At 42.3% G+C, this 22,692-nt stretch overlaps 2 protein-coding genes across 7 annotated transcripts; both read left to right on the top strand.

Annotated features, from left to right (window-relative positions):
• Window positions 1–5,798: 5,798 nt before the first annotated feature.
• skilb (SKI-like proto-oncogene b) lies at window positions 5,799–15,436 on the top strand. Of its 3 annotated transcripts, none has more exons than XM_076290534.1 (8): window positions 5,804–6,255; window positions 7,578–8,799; window positions 11,289–11,366; window positions 11,469–11,557; window positions 11,878–12,053; window positions 12,274–12,500; window positions 12,851–13,024; window positions 13,828–15,436. In XM_076290534.1, the coding sequence occupies exons 2-8, from the start codon at window positions 7,669–7,671 to the stop codon at window positions 14,038–14,040; spliced, it is 2,088 nt and encodes a 695-aa protein (XP_076146649.1). In that variant the 5' UTR covers window positions 5,804–6,255; window positions 7,578–7,668; the 3' UTR covers window positions 14,041–15,436. The 3 variants fall into 3 exon arrangements, with proteins under 3 accessions (XP_076146651.1, XP_076146649.1, XP_076146650.1); XM_076290535.1 differs by lacking the exon at window positions 5,804–6,255 and adding an exon at window positions 6,811–7,026; XM_076290536.1 differs by lacking the exon at window positions 11,289–11,366 and having other exon boundaries at window positions 5,799–6,255.
• A 155-nt stretch (window positions 15,437–15,591) lies between these two features.
• Window positions 15,592–22,243, top strand: lrrc31 (leucine rich repeat containing 31). 4 transcript variants are annotated; one of them, XM_076291307.1, is made up of 11 exons: window positions 15,592–15,869; window positions 16,171–16,212; window positions 16,308–16,517; window positions 16,958–17,104; window positions 17,262–17,429; window positions 17,667–17,837; window positions 20,201–20,368; window positions 20,971–21,138; window positions 21,332–21,496; window positions 21,645–21,812; window positions 21,906–22,243. In XM_076291307.1, the coding sequence occupies exons 2-11, from the start codon at window positions 16,200–16,202 to the stop codon at window positions 22,241–22,243; spliced, it is 1,716 nt and encodes a 571-aa protein (XP_076147422.1). In that variant the 5' UTR covers window positions 15,592–15,869; window positions 16,171–16,199. The 4 variants fall into 4 exon arrangements, with proteins under 4 accessions (XP_076147422.1, XP_076147420.1, XP_076147423.1 ...); XM_076291305.1 differs by having other exon boundaries at window positions 16,168–16,212; XM_076291308.1 differs by having other exon boundaries at window positions 15,592–15,886.
• The last annotated feature ends 449 nt before the right edge of the window (window positions 22,244–22,692 follow it).

Raw genomic sequence — 22,692 nt, 5'->3', positions numbered from 1 at the left:
TTCATGAGAAGTGTTCAGGAGGTCAAAGGAAAGTGCAGGTGAGACAACGGGGGATTTAATGCTTTGCGGATAGGCATTCTCTTGTAGACTAGGCTAGTTTAATCGTTTAGTCTGATTGGAAGTCCTAATTTATGAAAATGCCCAACACTAAAATCATTAAACCAAGAACAGTTGAGATTAAGCCGAAAATCGTTGGCAGTAACGTCAAGTCGAAAACTGTGGAAAGTCCACAAGCTAGGCGCACTAAAGTTAACGTTACGCACAAGAAGAGGGCATCCAGTTGCACAAGATGTAACGTTTCCTCCAGTCACCCCAAGACCGAGTCTACCAGACCTCCTCCGACGAATACCCAAGTTTTTCAATGCGACAAGAAAGGTAAAACATGTGCGACCTCCTCTAAACACCAGAATGCGCCTATTGCACAGAAAGATGAACGGACAACAATAAAACCTGAGCACAGAGTGATACATGAAATTCCAAGGTACGTAGACCTATATGAGAATTTAAAAAATCTGAAACATCTTAAAGCTGTCTGAAACCATATGGCCGGCTAGGTCCACTTTAATTTAGCCTATGCCTAATCCTTGAAGAACCAACAAACTGTGGTGATGGCATTCTGAAATCGTTTGCACGACACCTTTTTGCATTTTCTCTGTTATCAGTCATAAAGCTTTCACAGTCATTCCACCAAACCCAAAGAAGAGAATTGAAATCCAGAAGCGTAAGTCTTTTTTGTTTTGTTTGATGCATAATGTTGCTTATGATCAACATCAACAGCTTTTGCTGTTATACAGAATACAAATAGCCTTATCTCTGCAATAGGGTGTAATTCTGAAAGAACAATGGAAAACATTGGCTGTTGAAAATGTTCTCATGCATGCTGTTTCAGTTTACGAATTTAGACATGTATTAACAATTTGTGCAACAAATAAATAAGCAGCTACATACAAAAATGACTAAAATCAACAAATAAGCTTAAACTTTAATGCATGCATATTGAGGAACATTCTCTTCCCACAATACATCATGGGTGTACACCTTGTACATTTGGCATGAAATACATTTGTATGAAAATCTTTGTAAGATATCCCTTCCTTGGTCAGCATAAAGTATTGAGCCTTCCCCACTGATGTACTGTTTGACAGTGAAGCCTTTACATATTTTGTCTGTCAGAGGCTGAAGCAGAGCTGGCTGCTCTTGAGGATCTGCGCTTGAGTCGGGCCATGGGCTACATTTCTTTAGCCCCCAGCTCCGTGGGTGAGTCACTTAGCTGCTTGCAGGATTGCTGTGTTTGTGTTACTCAGGAGACGTGAACAGATCATTGAGATTGTCAGTCTCTCAGTGTAGATGTATGCAGGGCTTAAAGTTCCTGGGCACTGTTGAAGAATTCAGGTGTGGATCGGGTCATTTAAGATCTGAAAAAAGATAATTATGCATAATCCGATAACTTTAGGCACAAAACTTTTCCTTGCTTTAAGCCCTGTATGTGTGCCAAGTCATATACACTGCCTGGCCAAAAAAAAGGTCACCACCTGGATTTAATTAAGCAAATAGTAAGAGCCTCCCTGGGGGCAATGCTATAATCTAGGGTCGCTGCAGTTGATCAGGCCTAGGTTCAGCAATGTTATGTGCCCAAAGAATGAGGTCAGCTGACTACCTGAATATACTGAATGACCAGGTCATACCGTCATTGGATTTTTTCTTCCCTGATGGCAAGGGCATATTCCAAGATGACAATGCCAGGATTTATCAGGCTCAAATTGTGAAGGAGTGGTTCAGGGAGCATTAGACATCATCACCAGACACAGAGTCCAGACCTTAACCCCATTGAGAGTCTTTGGTATGTGCTGGAGAAGACTTTGCGCAGTGGTCCGAATCTCCCGTCATCAATACAAGATCTTGGCGAAAAATGAAAGCAATGCTGGACGGAAATAAATGTTGTGACATTGCCGAAGCTTGTGGAAATGATGCCACAGCGAATGTGTGCTGTAATCAAAGCTAAAGGCGATCCAACAAAATATTAGAGTGTGTGACCTTTTTTTTGGGCCAGGCAGTGTAATTTAGGCAATTCTCTAAACTTAAAGGCACCCTTAACAAGATTTGCTCTCTGGGTCCCCCTACAGTTGAAAAGTGCAATATTAAACAAACTAAATATGCGTCTTTTACAACAAAGTATGAACATAACTCTGATATAATATAGAGGTAATGCACCGACAGCAGTAAGTAGAAAAATATATCAAAATTCCTGTAGCATAGCAGCTCTTTTCCGTTTCCTACCCGAAACTAGAAAGTTGCTAGGTCGGTAATCGCCTACAGAGGGCTGCTCGTTTGTCATGTTATCAAAATGATTTTGAAAACGTTATGTTTAGGTCAAAAGACTGTTAAGGGTGCCTTTAAGGAATAATGAACCATTTTGCTGCACTATTATATCAATTTAATAAATTGCATACAACATATATAGTACTACACAATTAGATTTGTTGTTTTAGTAGGTTATAATGTTGTGATGAAAACCACATTGTTGTGTTTTTTAATACGATGTACAAATACCCTATAGGTTCTGGTTTTATTGTAAGTATACATATATACTGTCTTTATAGCATTGTAGATAAGGTGGCCTGAGATGCTGTCACAGCACTGTACATTTACAATGTAAATACCGGGTTGTAGTATTTACAGTGGACACAAGAGGGCGCCTTAGTGTTGTGTAAAATGTCTTCCTGGTTCCTGGTGTTGAAATGAAGCCCCACCAGGCCCTTGAAACTGGATAATTCTGAGCCATATGATGGTTATTGTGTCTTTATACAACATTAATGTTATGAATTGATCCATTATTAATGAGATTCTCCCACTAACGTTAGGTGGCCGTTTAACTCTGGAGGAAGTTAGAAACCGACAACAACAAGAACTGCAAATAAGAAGAAAGCAAAGACAGGTGAGTGAATACTGATCAGCATGATGTAATACTACAATATGGGTAGCCTATACCAAGCAGATTATTAATCTTCAACAAAAAATCCTTTGTCCCTTTACTTGTAGGTGCAACAATATGATTTACAAACATCCCCAAGTGTCATCCAGTAAAGCGATCATCAAGGAGGGAATCCAAAGCATTTTGTTCAGCTTTACATACAATTTAAAAGATACTGAGCAGCAATAATGTTTACACAATGTTACAATGTTTACAGTAAAAGAGGGACTTCTCAGTAATGCAGATATGCAACAAAATGTGGATAACATTCAACATGTCAAACCAGTTGTTGCTGTGCCCAGTGTACATACAGTATATGAATATAAAGATATAAAATGTACATCAAATTGTCTGTCAATGAAGGATGTTCATCATTGAGTTAAATAAAGCATGAAAATATAATAGAAAATCAGCACAGTGGATAGTTTTGTTGTTTGGAGCTCACAAGACAAGCATTTTCCCTGTTACCTAGCAACCCATTTTTTCCCTTTGATTTATCTTCTTACCCATGTGTATTTTGATAACTTTCTACTTTCAAGCCTGCAAAAATATAAAGCAGAGCTTACAAGTTTCAGAGTGGGTGTGGAGTGTAATGAAGTAGACATTACAGGGGCTTGCTTGGGCCAGTTGGACATTTGTGCCTCTGCAATGTCCCCTATCGGCAACATTCTGGTGGTCATGAAGATGGTCAGGTGGCCTACATTATACCCAGGGTTTGGGAGTAACTAGTTACATTTAATGGAGTTACAAAATTACAAAATAAATGTAACTATAATCAGGTACAGGTAACTGAGAAAAATACATGTAATTAAATAGCTTAGTATATATAGCTTGGTAATTACAAAAGGTTTACATTCAAATGTACATTTTCTGTGTAAAGATTAATTGCAGGATATAACATTCCTTCAGTAACATTTATTTTTCATTTTATTGCTGTCTAGACATGCTCCATTCATTTGGCAGTGTGCTTTGGCAAATGTTGAGCATTGTTTTTCATTGGTTCTCGTTTGAATTCGTGTTGCGTTTTCCATCAAAAAGTATTGAGAAGTAATAACTTACATTACTTTGATTAGTAGCCAAATTAAAATGGTAACTTTACTAGGGTAACTAGTAATCTTCAACCTAGGCTATTACACCTGAAAAGTAATCTTCAAACCTTGATTATAACTGTTTCTCTGTGGTATCAGTTTAGGTTTTATCTAGTGATGTTCATGTCTATATAAGTGACTGACACTGTGTTTTGTTTTTGCTGTAATATATGATTATTTTAGTCTGGTTGGTCAATTAAAAGCTGTTCACATACAAAGATTGTACTTGAACCTTGACAAGTTTTGATATGCTTCAGGCTTTCTCTCTTTCCCTTTGATAATTGGCGTCTTTTTAATGCCCCTTTCACGTGAACTTCGCCTTGAAGGCAAATGAGGAGACATACTCCTACACAAACCTGTTTTTCAAGCTGAGACAGTCTAGGCAATTGAAGATTGTTTTTCTCAAGGTTCAGTTTGCAAATAAAAATGGGACAAAATATAGCCTACTAAAAAAAATCCCAGTTTGATTGTATGAAATGCTGTGTAAATGGAAACTTACATTTACAAATGTTCATGTTCAATTAAAGTGGAACATTTTGTTGTATACTGTATGTGTGTTTGTCTGTGTGTGTTGTGTTGTGTTGTATGTGTGCGTACTGAACGTATGAGTCTACATCTGTGTCTGTTCATGCCTTTTAGCCTGATATTCGTGATATGACTGGGGTGTGTTTGTAAGTTCACAATGAGTCAGTGTGAGAGTGTACTGTTTCCTCTAATGGCTTGGCTGCGTGGCTTTAATGTGGCCTGTCTAGGCATTGTGCCAGTTTGTCTGCTGCAGTTGCCCCACACCTGTCTCCTACCTAAGACACACTGAATCACTCACCACTTGCAACCTGAGGAAGTGAATCCGACACAACAGATCCTATGACAGCAGCCATCTGAATGTCATTAGAAATACTGATCAGCTGGAGAAATATTCTGAGAAGATGTGCTAGGGGGATGAGGCCAGACAGTCACTAAGGGAGCAGCACAAGGCTAATTCTCCTCAAGTAAGTTCTAAGAATATTGCAACCAAAACAAAAAAGGACACAAAAACACTCGAGTTGGGGGCGGGGGGGGGGGGGGGGGGGGCAGAACTGGGCTTTACTCACTTGGCATTCATATGATCTAATCATTGGGAAGAGGCAGGAGTCTGTAGCGGACAGGCAGCATACAAATGCAAAGCTTCATGCAAATGAGGGTGGAATTGTCACTATTTGCAGTATGCTAATAGTCTGATGGGATGAAACAGATAGACAAAAGAAAATGCAAATCCATGTCTGGCCGGAATAGCCCAGCGCTTCAGAATGTATGCAGACAGGACAGCAGTCTGGATGGGATGGGCAAAGACAAATACACATTCCAACATGCCGAAACTTGAAGACCAAGTCGTACGCACCTAAACCTAAGACCCGTTTTTGTCCAAAACGGAAGAATCGCTCATTAGGCCTACGCATGCTCGTTTTTGTATGCAATTCGTGTGAGTGCATGGTGCAAAACAATGGAAACGTATTTATTTTATTTCAATTTCAAGATGCCATTTAATATTCACACGATGCCTTCCAGTACAGACCAAGAGGCCAAGAGTGTATACCAATTTGAAACCTAACTAAAAATGCTATAGGCTACTCCGAGTTACATTCATTTGATATAATTTCAACACGTCCATTATCCTCTGTTTACAAAATATGATTTGATGGACTATTTATAGTTTATCTTCCAAGAATGCATCTTTGCGTCGTGTGTGTGTATGCGGGCGCGCTAAATAGGCTAAGTCCTCTTGTTTCTTAAAGTGCGCTATGCCTGTCATCGTGTCGTGTAAGCATTTCTAAATATCTCTTGTTAATGCCTTCCTGTCGGCTTGGTTCTCCTCTGCAGCAACTTAAACTTGACATCCAGACTGCGAGACAGACTTCCTATCAACTGCGTCCCACTGTCTGACGCTTACATACCTAATGCTTGAGCATTGGCGGGTGACGTAGGTTGTAGGGTTGTGGATTGACGTTGCAGGGTCTATCGCCCCAAGCTTCCAGTTCGGCAATCAGTCTTCGGACGAGGAACAATCAAGACTGAACTTCGGCGCTGGAGTCGTGAACTGAAACCAAACTATTTCATAAGATATAATCATTCAGAATCAGTCTATTCGCACCAGTTGGGACTGTAAAACGAAATATCGCATCTCAGGATCTGACCAGCCATATTGCGCTCGCGAAGAAGGTAAGATTAAATGGCTAGTGACGATGAAGTGGAAATTACTCTGATTCCCTTTAATTAAACCACAGGCTACATATATTTTCTGTTTAGTTCTTATTTACAGTTGATTCATCGAACGTCGTCGGAGGTGGTAGTAGTCCATGTAGGGAGAAATGCATAATATTAACTGGGTCTCTACAGCGTAGTAGGCTACGGGATACAACGGATTTGATGTTTAAAATGTAACTGCTCTTTCGTTCTATTTGTTATTCGCTAAGACGGTATAACATATGCGCTACTGTATTCTCTGTAAACGGGTGGGATCTAGCATTCTACTGAAAATAGTGTTGTAGAAACGTATGCGGTGTAGGCTATGTTCCATGGCAAGCGTGACACCATACGCAAAGGAATCTCTTTGCTTTTTGTCGATGTTGGCACATAGTGACTATTTTAGCATTTGTGTTCAGCATACTAGGCTAACTCTTTTGTCAAAAATGTATTTTCAATAAAAGGCTATACAAATAGGTCATAGGTCGAAAAAGCTGTAGAAGGACTAGAACGATTGAGGGTCGGGGGAGGGGGGTAGTCCCGTGGAGGGTCTTGCAGTGGTGAATGTCATTACCACGGCAAAGGGGGAGGGGAATAACCGAGTGAGCCAGTGAGTGATAGAGTTGTGGGAGGGAGTGGATGGAATGTCGGGACTCCGTTCCAATATAAGGCGATCGTTCCAGCCACAACAACGACGGGGATTTTTGTGAGGCAGTTTCAAAGAATTAGTAGGGTTCAAAAACGAAAGTGAGTTCTCCTAATACATTGGTCATTTATTATGCATTACAATTGAGTCATATTCAGAGTTAGCGTACATGTTTGAGTGTCTTGGGTGAGAAGTTCTGTTTTTGGATGGTTTTACATTTTCTTTTACAAGGGCAGGGCGAGGCTGTTTTCAAAAGGAAGACAGGAATTATTGTCTGTTGTAGTTGAAATCAGTTAGCAGGTTAATAATATATTTATTTTGAGGTTAAAATGTTTATTTTTGAAAATTTCAGAGAAATTATTAGTTGACTTCTATTTTATTGCTTTTGGTGTAATTTTATTTTGCACTATTTGAAATTAAATATTCCCACCACTAGTTGGATAGTATAGGCCAGTGCATTACTGACTTGACCTACATAAGGGAGTGAGTGAGTGGTAAACCTACCTTAACCTTTTCCCAGTGTTTGACATATGATCTGAGGTGGGGTCATCACTTGTCTTGCTATTTTTATGTCATTGTGGGCTTAACCAGCCCTTCTTATATTCACTGGCTCATTTTAATTCTGTCTCTTTTTTTTCACACCATTTTGAAGATGTGTCACATCTGAAAAACTGCGCCTCTGTGCATTGCCAATTTGTAAGAAAAACAGAAGGAAATAAAAACCCACCCCAAGACACTGCATTATGGCTAGTCTCCAGGCTGAATTGCTCCACCTCCATAAGGGCCAAGTTCCTTTCAAGGGCTCCATGAAGAGACACAGCAGGGAAAGACCCCCAGAGGCCACACCCATTAAGAAACGCATCATGGCTTCAATGAGCCCAAAGTCAAGGAAGACATCTGACTGTTTCCTTAAAACTACCAACATCAAGAAGGAGAGAGTGGAAGAGGAGGAGGTAATGGAGCACCATCCCGTAATGAGCTCAGGTCACGTCCTGGGCTATACACACTTTCCCTTGATGAAGAATGGGGGAGCGCTGGATCTCAGCCCCGGCTTGAGGAACACCTTGGCCCAGTTTACTTTGAGTAGCCAGTGCTCCCTGGGCGGCCCTGCCACATTCTCAGGCCACTATGGCCACACTAAGGCCACCCCTCACCAGTCTCTGGGCAGTGCTGCCACTGCACCCCTCTTGGTGCCCCCTGACAGCTCCACAGAGCTCACCCTCTGCTCACTGGAAGGGGAGCCCATCTCCTGCTTCTCAGTGGGGGGAGAGTGGCGCCTGTGCCTGCCCCAGGTGCTCAACACGGTGCTCAGGGACTTCTCTCTGCAGCAGATCAACGCCGTCTGCGACCAACTGTACGTATACTGCTCGCGTTGTGACGCGGCGCAGCTCCACGTGCTCAAGGTCATGGGCGTGCTGCCGGCCGGAGCGCCTTCCTGCGGGCTCATCACGCTCACTGACGCGCAGCGCCTCTGCAACGCCCTGCTGCACCCAGGAGACGCGGCGCCAAGGGACCAGGACGAGAGCGAGAAGGAGGGCAAGGATGGTGGCGGGTTCTGGGTGGAGCACCAGTGCCTGGGCAAATGCCAGGGCCTGTTTGTGCCCCGGCTCTACACGGCCGTCGACGTGCCTTGCATCCGATGCGCCCAGTGCCGCGTGCTCTTCTCGCCCAAGAGGTTCGTCATGCACTCGCACCGACGGCCGGACAAGCGCACATGCCACTGGGGCTTCGACTCGGACAGATGGGCCTGCTACCTGCAGCTGGGGCGCAAACACCTCGGGACGCCCGACGAAGTGAAGTACAAGCAACTGTTGGAGAAAATGAAAGAGAAGTTTCCCAACATCCAGCAACTGGAGAAGAAAACACTCAGCATTGTGAGTTGTCTTTTTTATTGTTCTTAATATTAATGTATTTGGTTGTGTTAAAGATCGTGATTAGAACACGTGTCAAATGCAGACACCAAACTTAGATCCATGTGTCCACTCGCTCTGTGCTGGCAGGATCTGTGGCGAGACTGGTTCAGGGACAGCCGCTCGCCCTATTTTTAGGAGATAAGCAATGTGTAACCACAGACAGGCATAAACAGATACAGTGAGTGCAAGCTGATATGGATTGTACAAACAGCCTTTGTATTTGTCTGTTCCATGTGGAGGAAGGCTTTTATTATTGTGTCTGGCAGATACAAGTACATATATCTAGGCCACAGTGGCTGTCATTCACAGGAAAACCAGCAACATTTCTCGAAAATATGAATTTTGCTCAATGGAAATACAAAATAGAGTTTTTTTTAAGAGTTCAGTTCTTGGTAATGTTGGTAAGTTCTGAGGCCACTAGGTTACAGTCAGGCTGAAGCCAGAGCAGATGTTTCCCCCCAAAAGGAAAGGGACAGCCAGGGATCAGCCAGGGTCGCCTGGCTCTCAAGCTCTTGCTGACAGTTTCTACATAAACAACCAGAACCACAGCTACTGAGAGGGGAGAGGGGGGGGAGGGGAGGGAGGCAGGGGATAGACAGATAGTGAGCATAAAAAGAAGGGAGAGAGAGAAGTAGGGGGAAAGAGCGGGAGAAAGAGCAGCTGAGGGCAGTCTCTCACATGTGCCTGCAGCCTGCTGCACCTCCCTCACGGGGCCCATGTTCACCTCACAGGACCCCTTCTCTCAGCCAATCACAGCGCAGACCCCCGGCCCCGGCCTACCTATCAGCCAATCGGCGCGCAGCACACTCTGTCGATTTCCATCTCATTATATAAGGGCTGAAGACTAAACAACAGAGTTAGCAACTGCACTTCTGAGAACACAAGCCTGGTGTCCGGATGCAAACACAGACTCCGAGCCACATCACAGTGTAAAAGGTTATGAGGCAGCTCAGTCACCACAACGACAGACTGTGGACAGACACCGCACTAAAACAATACACGCATGGGAAACGTGTTAACCTCGTAGTCTCCGGTGGCAACCCAAAGCAATTCAGATGTAAATTTCCCATAACGGAAGAGTTACTGTATTAACTTTATTTCATTTGTGAAGGATTTTAGTAGCTACTCTATGTCTAACTATTTTAAAACATATATATATATATATATATATTAATCTTAGAATCATTTTAGAAATTTTAATGACATAATAACTTTCCATGTTTTTAAAGTGAAAATGTATTTATTTAATCGTTGCCTCTCTTAAAAGGCACACTTTTTGGCCCTGTTCCTTAAATAGTAAACTTAAATGTCAGGCTGACTTGATGGCCCAGAGAGCCATGTATGCGGATGTGTCTCCTCTACCGTCAGCTTGACCCAGCCGTCTAAGCTGTCTGGTTTTGTCTGCTTTGTCTATTGTCTGTACACGCCTGTCTGTCGGTCAGATTGTAGGTTATGGCATGCTAGAGCGAAGGAGGAAGCATGTCAGCTGGCGTCACATGTTGTAAATAACTAGGTGGATTAGTGTCCTCATGTTATGGCCGACACGTGACAGATAAGTCAGTCCACCCCTCCCCCTCCTCCCCTTCTGGGCCTCAGCACAGACACTGACAGACGCGTGCATGTTCACTCACACACAGAGAGAGAGAGAGGAGAGGGAGGGAGAAACACTCCTCTTTCGTCTGTCAGTTATGCAGATATGCTGAAAATCTCTGTCTTCCCCATGTAATTTGGTCAGCCATCTCTTGAATGTTCCTTTCTATTTTGCTGAGAGGCTCGCGCCTGAAAGCTGAAAGGAAAGAAAACAAGAACTGGGTGGAGGCTCAAACTTGTGGTTGACCCTTGTGCATTTCCTGACTCAGACGCCGCGGTTTGGTGCTAACCTGCCGAAACAGACACTTTTTGCGAGTGGCACGCGGAGCCCAGTCAGAGACAGTTCCTCTCTAGAGCTGACCCCGCCCTCACACCCCCCCCCCCCCCCCTGTGAGGCAGCGTCTGTGAAGAGGATGTTGTCTCTAGGGGTGTGTGTACACTGTACAGGCGGTTTTCCCCCTCGGGGCCTTGCTGTCTGCAGCCGTGGATATATGAGGCACTCCGGCTGGCCCGATGGAAGGTTTTCATTAAAAGCAGATTATGTTACCCAGAGATTATGTAATGGCTTCCCATCCTGCCTTGCTGGAGGCCAGACATAGATTCCTGTCTGCTTAGAGGAAGGAGAGCAAGGGTGGGGCCAGACAGGCCACCAGAAACAGCAGCTGTCTGTCTGTCTGTCTGCCGGCCGGACTGTCTGTTGGCTGGTCGGTCTGTTTGTCTGTCTGTCTGTCCGTCACGCCCTCTCTGCCTGTCTCTATGCTCACGTGTTCAGGGAAATAAAATGCCAACAGAAAGTTTACTTGCCTTAGTCACCTTTACATACCAGACATTAAGTGTGTGTGTGTATGTGTGTGTTTTAGGAGGGTGCCAAACCCAAGGCTGAGTTAGATCTGGGTTCCATGAGGGAGGAGCCTGGCGAGACAGACGCAGATGGAAAGGTATGACAGTAGTCTCCCCGCCATTGACCGCACTTCTCCGTTAGTGCCGTTCCCACGCCTCTAACGCCTTGCCTCGCTTGTGCTTTGTTTCCTCTTGTTCAGGCAGCGCCTCCACTTGTCTTTGCCCTTGACAGCCATCTCTATCCCCACATGAAAGGCAACCAAAGCCACCTTGACATCATGCAACACAGGTACTGCCCAAACCTGATATTCATCTGCCAAACCTGTGATCTCTGAGTCTCACCTTTTGAATAAACATACTATTGATAGTAAATATTCTTCTTTCCCCATCAGAGTCTTGGTAATGATTTAATTAAAGTAAAAATGTTTTTTATATGTTATATTTCTATTATACAATAAACAATTTATCATTACTTTCTTATTTTTTCTTGTATTACAATTACTAAATTATCATAGTAATACCAGTATTACTGGTCTGTTATGAACAGTCTCTACATGCTGTGGTATAAAGCTGACTATAATCTCTTAATGCTTCTTGTTCTGTCTCCAGTTTTCTCTTGTATATGCAGAATAAGCTCCATGGTCTCAACCCAGCCCTGATTCCTGAGTTTGGGCTTGTGAAAGAAGGAGGTCTTCTGAATGTTGACATGCTCCGAGCACTCCTTAACCCTGAGAATAAACAACACTCTCTGGACGAGAAAGGCTCAGCTCGCAGGATGCCAGCTGGTTAGTCTTAAACCCCCATGTGTGTGGCATGTGAACATGTTTCTTCACTCCCTTTTCTTGGTTTTCCCTGACAGAAGAGAAATGTACCTGCTAAGAGCGCGTTGTGATGTAGTTTCCTCATTATCAGTCTGTGGGCACACTAGTGAATTCTTCCCCCACAGACACTCTATCTCTGCACCACACTGACACCCCCACCCCCCACCCCATTCCTCTGTCACAGAGCTTCTGCCAAGCAGTGGGCCCGTCGTCCAATCACAGCGGGGATGCCCAGACAAGGAGCCGGCGGAGAGCGTCTCCATAGAAACGCAGCTGCGTGGGAAAAGTGTTGGCGGGGGCGTGGGTGAGGAGGACAGCAGGGATGGCATGGTGATGGAGGTGCTCCAACTGTACACCGCCCAGCAGCAGAAGCTCCAGACCACCCTGCACAAACAGAAGCAGCTCGAGAAGGTGTGTGGAGAGGTGTTTGTCTCGCAAGGAGCGGCTGCTCAGTGAATAGTGAATACCTGTGCCCCCCCCCCACACACAGACACACACACATTCTTGAATGTGTGCATTGTGCTCCCCTTTCCCTTTCCCTGTGTGTGTATGTGCTTATGCATGTGTGGATTGGTGTGGTGTGTGTCTGAGTGTTGCATTTTACAAGGCACTTCTTCATCTTATTCACAACTCACCATCCCCCTTCTTTGTTTCTCTTATCCTCCTTTCCCATCTACCCCTACCCCCTCTCTCTCTCTCTCTCTCTCTCTCTCTGTCTCTCTCTCTCTCTTCCCTGTCCTCCTCCCCTGCCCTCTGACTAGGAATTGGAGGTGTTGCGTCAGGGTGAGGTGGCCGAGGCAGCGCTGACTGAGCACGCTCTGAGACAGCGGGAGGCGCCACAGGAGCAGAGCCGCCTGGAGACGCTCTGCCAGCACACCTCCTCCCACAGAGCAGACGGCGGCGAGCTCCCGCCAGACAGCCACTACGCCGCAGAGGTAGGAGTCACACAGACAGCATTGCAGCGCACACAGAACAGAACTGGGGAGACGGGGCAAAGAAAGAAACACGGACAACAGTGTATAAATAGGGGTTTTAAAATAGGTAAAATAGGTAAAATATGACAAAGAAATTATTAAAGAATGGAGAACAGACAAATGATATGGGATTGATGGGATAATGGACAAGAATATTTTTCTTGGGTCCATTCTGTTGGTGCCTAGCTGAAAACGGGCATTATTTCACATAACAACTGTCTGAGGTATAGTCTGGAAAGGTTCTTGAAAGAATCATTTGTGAATTACAGTTAGAAATATGCTACAAGGCCTGGCGTAGATTAACCAGAGTCACTGGATAAATGTCTGTTGTTTTTCTGTTCTGTAGTCAGCCTCACAAAATCAAACAAAATACAGACGTTTGGTAACAGTGGAAAGAACACGAGAGGCCTCTTTTTCTCTCTCTCTCAGACTCCGGAGTCTTCCAAAGTTGGTTTTTAGAGTCTCTCTCCTAAATGCCTCTGCTTTTGGCTCCACGAGTCTGCTGGCTCTCCGGATAGATTGTTTTGTTTGGTCTCCCAGCAGCTGTGGCCTTGGAGACCTCTCCTTGCCAAGCCGTCTCGCTCTCTTGTTTTTTTTTTCCCTTTCTTTTTTTCCAGGGCTGTTGCTTAGTGCCCCCTGCTGTTTGTGTTTCCACCTGTCAGAGTCAGTGTGCTGCCACGTCCTGTCTGCCTGACATGGTGTTTCCTTTTGACTAAGCCATACTGTCTCTCTCTCTCTCTCTCTCTCTCTCTCTCTGTGTGTAGCTGCTGGAGCTCCGCAGGAGGCTGGATCAAGCCGAGGAGGACCGTGAGGAGTTGCAGGAGGAGTTGCGTCGGGAGCGCGAGGCCCGGGAGAAGCTGGAGCGCACCATCGCCGAGCTCAAGCAGCAGGTGAAGGGCTCCAGTGGCCCCGCCACCCCAGACATGCCCCTCCTGACGCCCCCCAGCAACGACCCACAGACGCCCCGCACCCCCTAGCAACCTCGCCCACGCGCACACACAGCCTCGCAAAATTACACTGAGAAACATGCAAACCTCCAAACACAGTCGGAGATGTGGCTTGGTGCTACAGTCACCAGAAAAAGTCATTCTCTTCACCATATGGGTCTGATGCCAAAAATGACATCACTCTGAAACACTAGTCCTTCATCTGGTGATGTCATAACTGGAAAATATGACATGGCAATTATTGCAGTTGTGTATTGGTTTGCTTCTACTATTCTTGGACTGATAATAATAAAATAAATATGTTATAAAATTGTATACACCTTATGTATTGTATACATACAATTGTATACACCTTATGTATTGTATACACCTTATGCTATGCTTTGAAAAGTTTTAAAAATCACTATCTCTGAAAAGAAAGGGTAGAGTTTGAATGAAGTATAGAGGTAAAGATTTATGGATATCATGTTTATGGTAAATTGTACAGTCATAATCACCAGGCTCATTTGTGCATCATCTACTGCAAAAATGAGATCTGATATTTTAACAACTTTGGTCAAACAAAACAGCCAAAATCACAGAGAAAGTATATGACACTGTAAATATTATATTGAGCTATTTATTATTAACAGATCATAAAAAGACAACATTGTGTTATTGAACGTGTACTTAATGTGTTCCTAATATACATTTATATTTTATGTATGTATGTATGTATGTTTGAATGTACATTTTAAATGTATGTATGAATCATGTTTACTGAAATACAAAACTTAAGCAGATTTAAAAGTTTGTATGAATTTGAACCTATTCTTAAGATCCTTGTATTTGAAACAATATTGGATTTGAAATGTTCCTCAAGAATTGGGATTTTTTTTACTTCTTTTCCCTGTTTACAATTTTATAAAGTCCCAAGGTGATTTATAATTTCAAACCTGTTGGTCTAAATGTGTGTTTTATTAAGAAGAGTAGGAAAGAGAGTTTCATTACTCTTGCAAACTGCCATCACTTCAGTTATCTATCTCTTTGACAATCAGCATCATTTACTCATGATGACACTTCAGCTGCTAAAAGTGTAGCTACCTCAGATGTACGTCAGGTAAAAGTTACTGTTTTTTAAGTGTTACCATCCTTTTGGATCAATATCTAATGTCATTTATGTTTATCCATAGCCTCTATCCTGTAACTTGGTCTAAGCAAGCTAACTTGCTTCATAGGTTGTAGAGGATATTTGCTTTGAGCTTTATGATGCATGGCTAAAGACAATTAAAAATGGTTAATCTTTGCATTTATGTACTTTCTATAGCCTGGTTAAATTATTTTCCAAATCACTGTCAAGCTTCTTTTTGTTGTTGGGTTTTTGATTGTATAAAGTGACACTTATTTCCTACCTCCTCTTGTAATTAACAAAGACACATTATCACCACTCTTCTGTTATGTGGTTATTGTTCTTCTACATCAACGTGCGTATAAGTTCGTATTGCATATTGGAGCAGCAGGTTAAATCATTACGTTTTGAACACGCCTCCTATGAGGCGCACATCACCTGGCTGTCTCGTGTCATGTTCTGCCTGCTTATTCATCAAGTTTGGCACAGCAAGTCATTGCGGGTCGACCTGTCTCTATCTCTAAATGGATTTCAAATAATTTATCGCACGATATCGACTGCAAGGAAGAGTTCTTGTGACAACGATTATATCAGGCAATGCGTCATTCCTAACGAGGCTACAGCTACTGTTTCTGTTATTCTCGTTGGTTTCAAATTCCTAACTGTTTATTTCCGGGAGAGCTATTCCACATTTGCGACACCAAAAGAATGATGCTATAAGTTGTCAACTCAGAAACAGTATTGACGCCAGGTACGAAAAGACACAGTGTAAGAAGGGCACTTTGCACTTTCTTTTTTTAAGTCGGAGAGTAGATTTTTGGGGAATAGGAACATCCTGTTTCTATTCTGAGAAGCAGGATACGAGTGCATATCCGTTTTGAGCAGGTCATTCAATTATTAGGTCCTATGCCTATCAAAGTGGTCATATAAACTGGGTTTACAAATATAAATATTTCGAAAACTATGGTGTACGAATGTGAAATGTAAGATAGGTAGGCTACGTTTGTCAATCATTTACCTAACTGTTGTTCACTACCTCCCATAAAAAGCAGCCCTCAACTCCCAGCCTTAAAGTAAAAGCATGGAATCATCAGGTATGTTAAAGTCAATCTAATACATTGATACTGAGATGTTTCCAAACAAGTCTATAACATTACCTATTGAAATACTTTTATTCATATTGTTGTAGATGCCCAGCGGGTCCGGGATGGCTCTCAGAAAAGGTCTGCCATAGATCTGATCATGAACCAGATCCGAAGGAAAGCCTCTTTTGAAAGGCGACAGAGACCTGTTGGCTTCCTCTTCAGGCCTGGGGAAAACAATGACAGGAAGAGCAAAGGCATCCCAGAGATGAAGGAGTCCGATAGCTCTGAGGGGAAGAGCACAGCGTCAGGAACAGGTGAGCTGAACTTCCAGAGACATGGTTTTCCCACCTGCGGGGGCTGGCTGAAGTTGACCATTTCTGGCCATTCATAGATGTAATTCATTGACAACTCTTGACAGTTGATTTGAACTTGAATTTCCCCTTGGGGATCAATAAAGTATCTATCTATCTATCTATCTATCTATCTATCTATCTATCTATCTATCTATCTATATGACTATTTGTCAATTTGCCAATCTAAGCCAATGAGCAAATTATGAGTTTATAAAATCGAGTGTAATGTGTCACAATGTGTGTATAAATGGTATGCACTTATTCACCTTAGGAGCTGAGGTGGCTAGTCGAACCACTTTTAATGGGGTCTCTGTGAAGTGTGACAGAATAGACTTAACTGATGAAATGAATATATGTGAGTAAAATTCGCACACTCATGGGCACCAGTTAACGCACCACAGATACAGACCCCGTGGATATGGAGGTCGGCTCTGTGGTGGGCTGGGGACGCGTGAAGCAGTTTGTGGAGAAGTTGGGGAAGAAACCAGACAGCCAGGCTCTCAACCTCAGTCACTGTGACCTTACAGCCACGGACATGGTGGAGTTGGGTGAGCACACTGCTACGGTTTCCTGGGATACTGATCAATCCCTGATACTTTTCCTCAACGCCCTCCCCATACCTTTAACTATCCCTTATAACAATGTTAGGTTAATTGACTGCTTATCTTATCACTTACCTGCTTTTCTTCTTCTGTATTCACTCAGCAACTCTGTTGCCCTTCCTGACCCAGTTAGAGGTAGTAGACCTGTCTTGGAATGACCTGGTCGGAGGCTCACTGAAGGCTTTGACCTTTCACCTGCAGCATGTTGGGAAGTTGAGTATTCTGAGACTGTGTGGCTGCAGGATAACAGCCCAAGACCTTACATCACTTGGTGAGCCAGCCAATCTCACATATCCTGTTGAACTCAGTCATGTTATTGTTTACAGTTTGTGGTTAAATTTGTATGCAGAATGAAATGCAGAAATCAATGCTTTCCAAACATTCTCAAATAACCCCCAATCCTATTCTTAAATCCAAAATACCCCCACAACAAAAAGCCAACAAATAAGTAAGTCATTGTTTACACCCACTGAGGTCATACTAATAAGGACCATGGCTGATGTCACAGGTGAGAGCCTGGACTCTGTCCCTCTGCTGGAGATTGTCGACCTGTCCTGGAATGCAGGACTCGGGGGAGATAGCCTGCACAGCCTCACCGGCCAGCTCCGCTCTGGCTGCATGATCAGGGAGCTTCGCTTGGTTGACTGCCAGCTCATTGATGCGGATATGAAGGCACTGGGTGAGGAGAAGAACACAGCTGATAAAAAACATATTTCAACTCCCAAAAAGAGCTTTAGAGATATCGTTATCTCCATCGCTGTTCACTTTAGCGATTGAACCATTGGCCCAAAAATGTAGGGAAACGGAAGAAATAAGTGGTATCGAAATTGGAAGGAAAAAGTATAAGTTAAGTTTATTTGACGATGACCTTCTACTTTATTTAAGCAATGCAGATATCCCTAGGGTATTGGAAATTATTACTGATTTCTCAAGGATTTCAGGATATAAAATGAACATAGGGAAAACAGAATTGATGGTGATCAAATCAATCTGAATAACTTTAGACAATTCAAGATACAGAGAAAGCATTTTAAGTATTTAGGATGTTGCATTAGTTCTGATAAAAGCCAGCTATATAAAGATAATATGCTACCTTATTAAGAAAATTTAAAAATGATATTAAAAGATGGCTTAACTTGAGGATTAGTCTAATAGGCAGAATAAATCTTTTTAAGATGGTATGGCTTCCTAAGTTGGTGTTCATATTTCAAACTATACCCATAACACCACCTAAGTACTTTTTTAAAGAAATGAACAGCCTTCTGTCTTCATTTATTTGGTGCAATAAAGTTAGTAGATTGAAAAGAAAACTTTTATTTTGTCCTCGAAGGGAAGGGGGGTTAAACTTCCCTAACTTGGAACTCTATCACTTAGCTGCGCAAACGTTCTATATAGATCGTATTGTTAATAATACTAGGGAAGAATCGTGGATAGAAATTGAAAATGAACAGTTACAAAGTCACAGTTTATTAGTTGCTCTCTTTTCAAGGGATAAAGTTAAGTCTACAAACTTTGTTATTAATAGCTTATAATAAATATAAGTTAAAAGACACTGAAGCGTTTAGGTATATACAAATAAAAAATTGGATTAATAAACTTGATCTAGAGAACACAAGTTCCTCAGATATTATGAAAATATTAAACAGAAATAAAAAAAAAAGTCTGACCGGATACATGTATAAAATTTTCATTAAAGCTAAAGACAGCGATGAATTACTGAAAAATATATATAACCAGTGGACAACAGATGAGGCAAAAGAAAGATGGAAGATGCTTGGACCTCACAGTTAGGCTTACCTGTAATGAGAGTTTACGTCTAATTCAGTTTAAGTTAATGATGAGAATTTACTACAGTAGAAATAAAATTCATAAATTTGATGTTATGTTAGACTATCTGATAGGTGTATAAAATGTAACCAACATGAGGATTCACTTATGCATTCCTTCTGGCATTGCATGAGGGTTAAAAAGATATGGAAGGATATTGAGCAGTGGTTATCATCAAAAATAACAATGGAAATTATTTTCACACCAAGGCTATGAATTTTTTTAAGATACAGAGGGAATAAGGTACCCAACTGGTTGGCAAATTCTGTTCTCTTCTTTAATTTTCAAAAAGTTAATTCTTAAATATTGGAAAAATAAAGATGTACCTTCACTCCAAGAGTGGAGGGCATTAATGAAATATTATTTAAATAATGAAAAAACACTGTCAGAAGATCGAAATAAAAATAAACAATTTGATAACTTATGGGAATCCATTTATGACGCCTTATAATACGTAATTTATTTTAAATAATTTATGTAAATAATATGTATAACTTCCTACATTAGTTATACCTGAACCCTTTTTTTTTGTGTGTGTGTGCGTGTGTGACTGTGTGTAAAAGGTGTGAGAATGTGTATGAAAGCTGGGGAATGGGTGCAGCGAGGGGGTGGGACTGGGAGGTTGTTAGAATGAGGGAGGAGTGGGAGGTTTTGGGGTTGGTGTTATGAGGGAAGCATGAAATATTGGAGGGAAATCAACTTTTGGAGTTCTCTTTTTTTTCTTTTCTTTTATTGAACGTGTTTAGAGAGAAATGTAATTTAAAAACTGCTGTTATTTTCCCTCTGCAAGTATTTAGTTTGAATGGTATCTTCAGTTGTAATGTGCTGACCCTAATAACTTCAAACAATAAAAAATAATTATATAAAAAAAAAAAACTATATCAATACCATAATAACTGCCCCTGTGTATTAACCTCATAGCTGAAGAAATTTTGCAAAATCTACATATAAACCTCGGCTAATAGTTGGGAAATGACAGTACTCCATGACGGACATTCACCATGCTAGAGTGATGTAATTTCTACTTATACAAGTCATTCCCCATGCTAAAAATATATAGAGATTTTGCATAAAGAATTAATAGAAATAGATGGAATGGCACTTATGTGTAAACATTTTACTCAACAGCAATTACACTTTTATATAGACTGTATGAATAATTTTAATGTCAATACTAACTATACCGCTGGTGTTACTATTGTTATCATTTTTCAGGCCAGGCCCTTCCCTTGATGTCAAGTCTAGAGGACTTAGATATTTCATGCAATAGGATCACAACTGGAGGAATGAAAGAACTGTTCTCTTGTTTGAATGCAACTCATGGACTGAAGACACTAATGCTACATATGTGTGGCCTTGAGCAGGATGGCCTCTGCATCCTCGGTAACACACACACACAGACACACACACACACACACACAGAGAGAGACACACGTGCACACGGACACACACACACACACGCTTGACCATGTACCATTAACATTAATTTGAGGATATTACTAGAAAATAGAGCCAATAAAATAAACCTTTCAAATGGTAAAAAAACTCAAATGGCTAATGCTATAATGTAGCATTGTTTGTATATAATGTGTATTGTTTAAGTACTATTTTTGTCGACAATCAGCTGTCGCACAATCAAGACTGATTACATTTTAATTCCATAGCTGCCATGCTTTCTGAAGCCCCTTGAAATGTGCCTACCTAAAAAACTATAAAATTAGAGAAAAGCTTTTATTCTTGACCATTTATTCTTGTCCGAACGCCTCTAATCTTTTGAGCAAGATGGCTTTTATTATGCACCCATTAAATTATTGTTGTGGGAGGCAGTGAATTCGTACAGTAATTATGTAGTTTGCATGCAGTTTTGTACTTAGTGAAGTAAAAATAGAATAACAAAACAGCAATTATAATGTTTATTAAAGCATGAGCACACTTTGAATAACATAACTGATGATTCATTTTTAACTCTTCTTTAATATTTATAGGTGAAGCACTCCAGTTCTTTCCAACCCTGGAGCGCCTAGACCTTTCTGCCAACAAAGGGGCCAGTGGAGGACTTGCCAAAATGACCAAGAACCTGGCACAGATGACTTACTTGTCCTGCTTGGGTATCCATTTGTGTAGCTTGTCAGAAGAGGATGTAATGGCCTTGGGTAAGTATGTGTAACAATGAATGTATGCATATATGTGCGTGTGTGTGTGTGTGTGTGTGTGTCATTATCCCAGCTTATGTGTGCATTTACATACATTTTTCTAGTCCAGGTCATACCATCCCTCAATGTGTGTGTGTGTGTGTGTGTCATTATTCCAGCTTCTGTGTGCATTTGTGTGTATACATTTCTCTAGTCCAGGTATTACCCTCCCTCAGTGCTCTTACAGAGCTGGATGTGTCATCAAATAAAAAGATTGGAGATGCTCTGCAGTCTCTCCTTTCTGCACTTCCGCTTCCCAAGATGCGCAAACTTCTTTTGAACAACTGTGGCCTGAGCACAGACTCATATCAAGCACTAGGTAATGAATCCACAACCTGACACAATGATTACAATATCATCGTGAGGAAATGTGCCCACATATAGCCCACCCACTGCTTAAAAAAATCTCTGACCAAGTGAAACATACGTTGCCACCCACCAGTCTCCTCTTCCTTCTTCCCTCAAAGGCTCGGCCGTGCCGTCGCTTTCGCAGCTGGAGCGGCTGAACGTGTCGTGGAATAAGAGCGTGGGAGGAAATCTGGGGCTGCTGCTGGGAGGCCTGCCGTGCACATGCAAGCTGCGGGAGCTGCGACTGAGCAGCTGTGATCTAACCACAGAGGATGTGCTTCACTTAGGTAAGGCTTTCATCCGCAAAAAAACAGCCCCACGCAGCTGCACTGCCACTGCCTCGTCTGGGTCTTTGAACTTTGGGTGTCTCTGTTGCACAGCGTCTGCCTCCAAGCAGGGGGTGCTCTCCCAGGTGAAGCAGCTCGACCTGTCATACAATGGGACGGTGGGCGATGCCGGCTGGGCGGCGTTGTTTGACGAGGCTGGAGGCCTGAAGGCCTTGGAAGAGCTGGACGTCAGCCGGAGGCCGGCGTCGTACGCAGCAGCGTCCCCGTGGCTGGCTGGCCTGCTTGAGGCCCTGCCCAAGCTGCCCTCTCTCATGCACGTGGCCCTGCAACACTGGGTCCTACAGCAAGAGGAGAGGGACAAACTGGAGAATGTCATGAACAAGAGGAAACTCACAGTGGAATGTGACAAACAGAGCTTACCACCAACCTAGTCAGATCAACTGTGGGTGTAGAAAGAAGATGTGATTCTATAAAGCGCCATGACAAAACAAATCAAGAATTGTTTAAAAATTGAATTACTGAATGGTACACCAAATTGTAACTGAAAACCGTAATAGCTCCAAGTTCAATGAAATAGATGATCAATTAACATTGCTGTAGCCTATTGCTATTTCCACCATAGCATGTTCTAATCAAAATTAGATAGATTTACATGAAGGCATTTATTTGGTAAAAATGAGTTCATGCATTTTTCTTGTTTGGTGCCCTCTTATCTTTTCCTTTGTGTGTCTTGTCCTTGTCTTTGTCTTTCGAGTCTTTACCACTTTTTGTTGTTCCTGGTTCCTTAAAAGGCCCCAACTTCTTACGTACCATTGTCCCCCGCCACCAAGCTTGAATCTGAAATAAGGTAAAGATTTACATTAGATTTACGATGCAATGT

Source organism: Alosa pseudoharengus, unplaced genomic scaffold, assembly GCF_046254945.1.
Source record: "Alosa pseudoharengus isolate Yale_2024_CS ecotype anadromous, Long Island Sound unplaced genomic scaffold, YU_APseudo_1.1 YU_APseudo_1.1_scf_18, whole genome shotgun sequence".
In the NCBI taxonomy this organism is placed as follows: Eukaryota; Metazoa; Chordata; class Actinopteri; order Clupeiformes; family Clupeidae; genus Alosa; species Alosa pseudoharengus.
This window is presented reverse-complemented; position numbering and strand designations above follow the sequence as displayed.

What these genes read in the sequence shown, in the direction of transcription:
- skilb (XM_076290534.1), top strand. Translation starts at nt 7,669, where the DNA reads ATGGCTAGTCTCCAGGCTGAATTGCTCCACCTCCATAAGGGCCAAGTT. An exon ending in AGAAGAAAACACTCAGCATT is followed by an intron (nt 8,800 to 11,288) that starts GTGAGTTGTCTT and finishes TGTGTGTTTTAG; the next exon opens with GAGGGTGCCAAACCCAAGGC. An exon ending in AGCTCGCAGGATGCCAGCTG is followed by an intron (nt 12,054 to 12,273) that starts GTTAGTCTTAAA and finishes CCTCTGTCACAG; the next exon opens with AGCTTCTGCCAAGCAGTGGG.
- lrrc31 (XM_076291307.1), top strand. An exon ending in GGATGGCCTCTGCATCCTCG is followed by an intron (nt 20,369 to 20,970) that starts GTAACACACACA and finishes TAATATTTATAG; the next exon opens with GTGAAGCACTCCAGTTCTTT. An exon ending in AGAGGATGTGCTTCACTTAG is followed by an intron (nt 21,813 to 21,905) that starts GTAAGGCTTTCA and finishes TCTGTTGCACAG; the next exon opens with CGTCTGCCTCCAAGCAGGGG.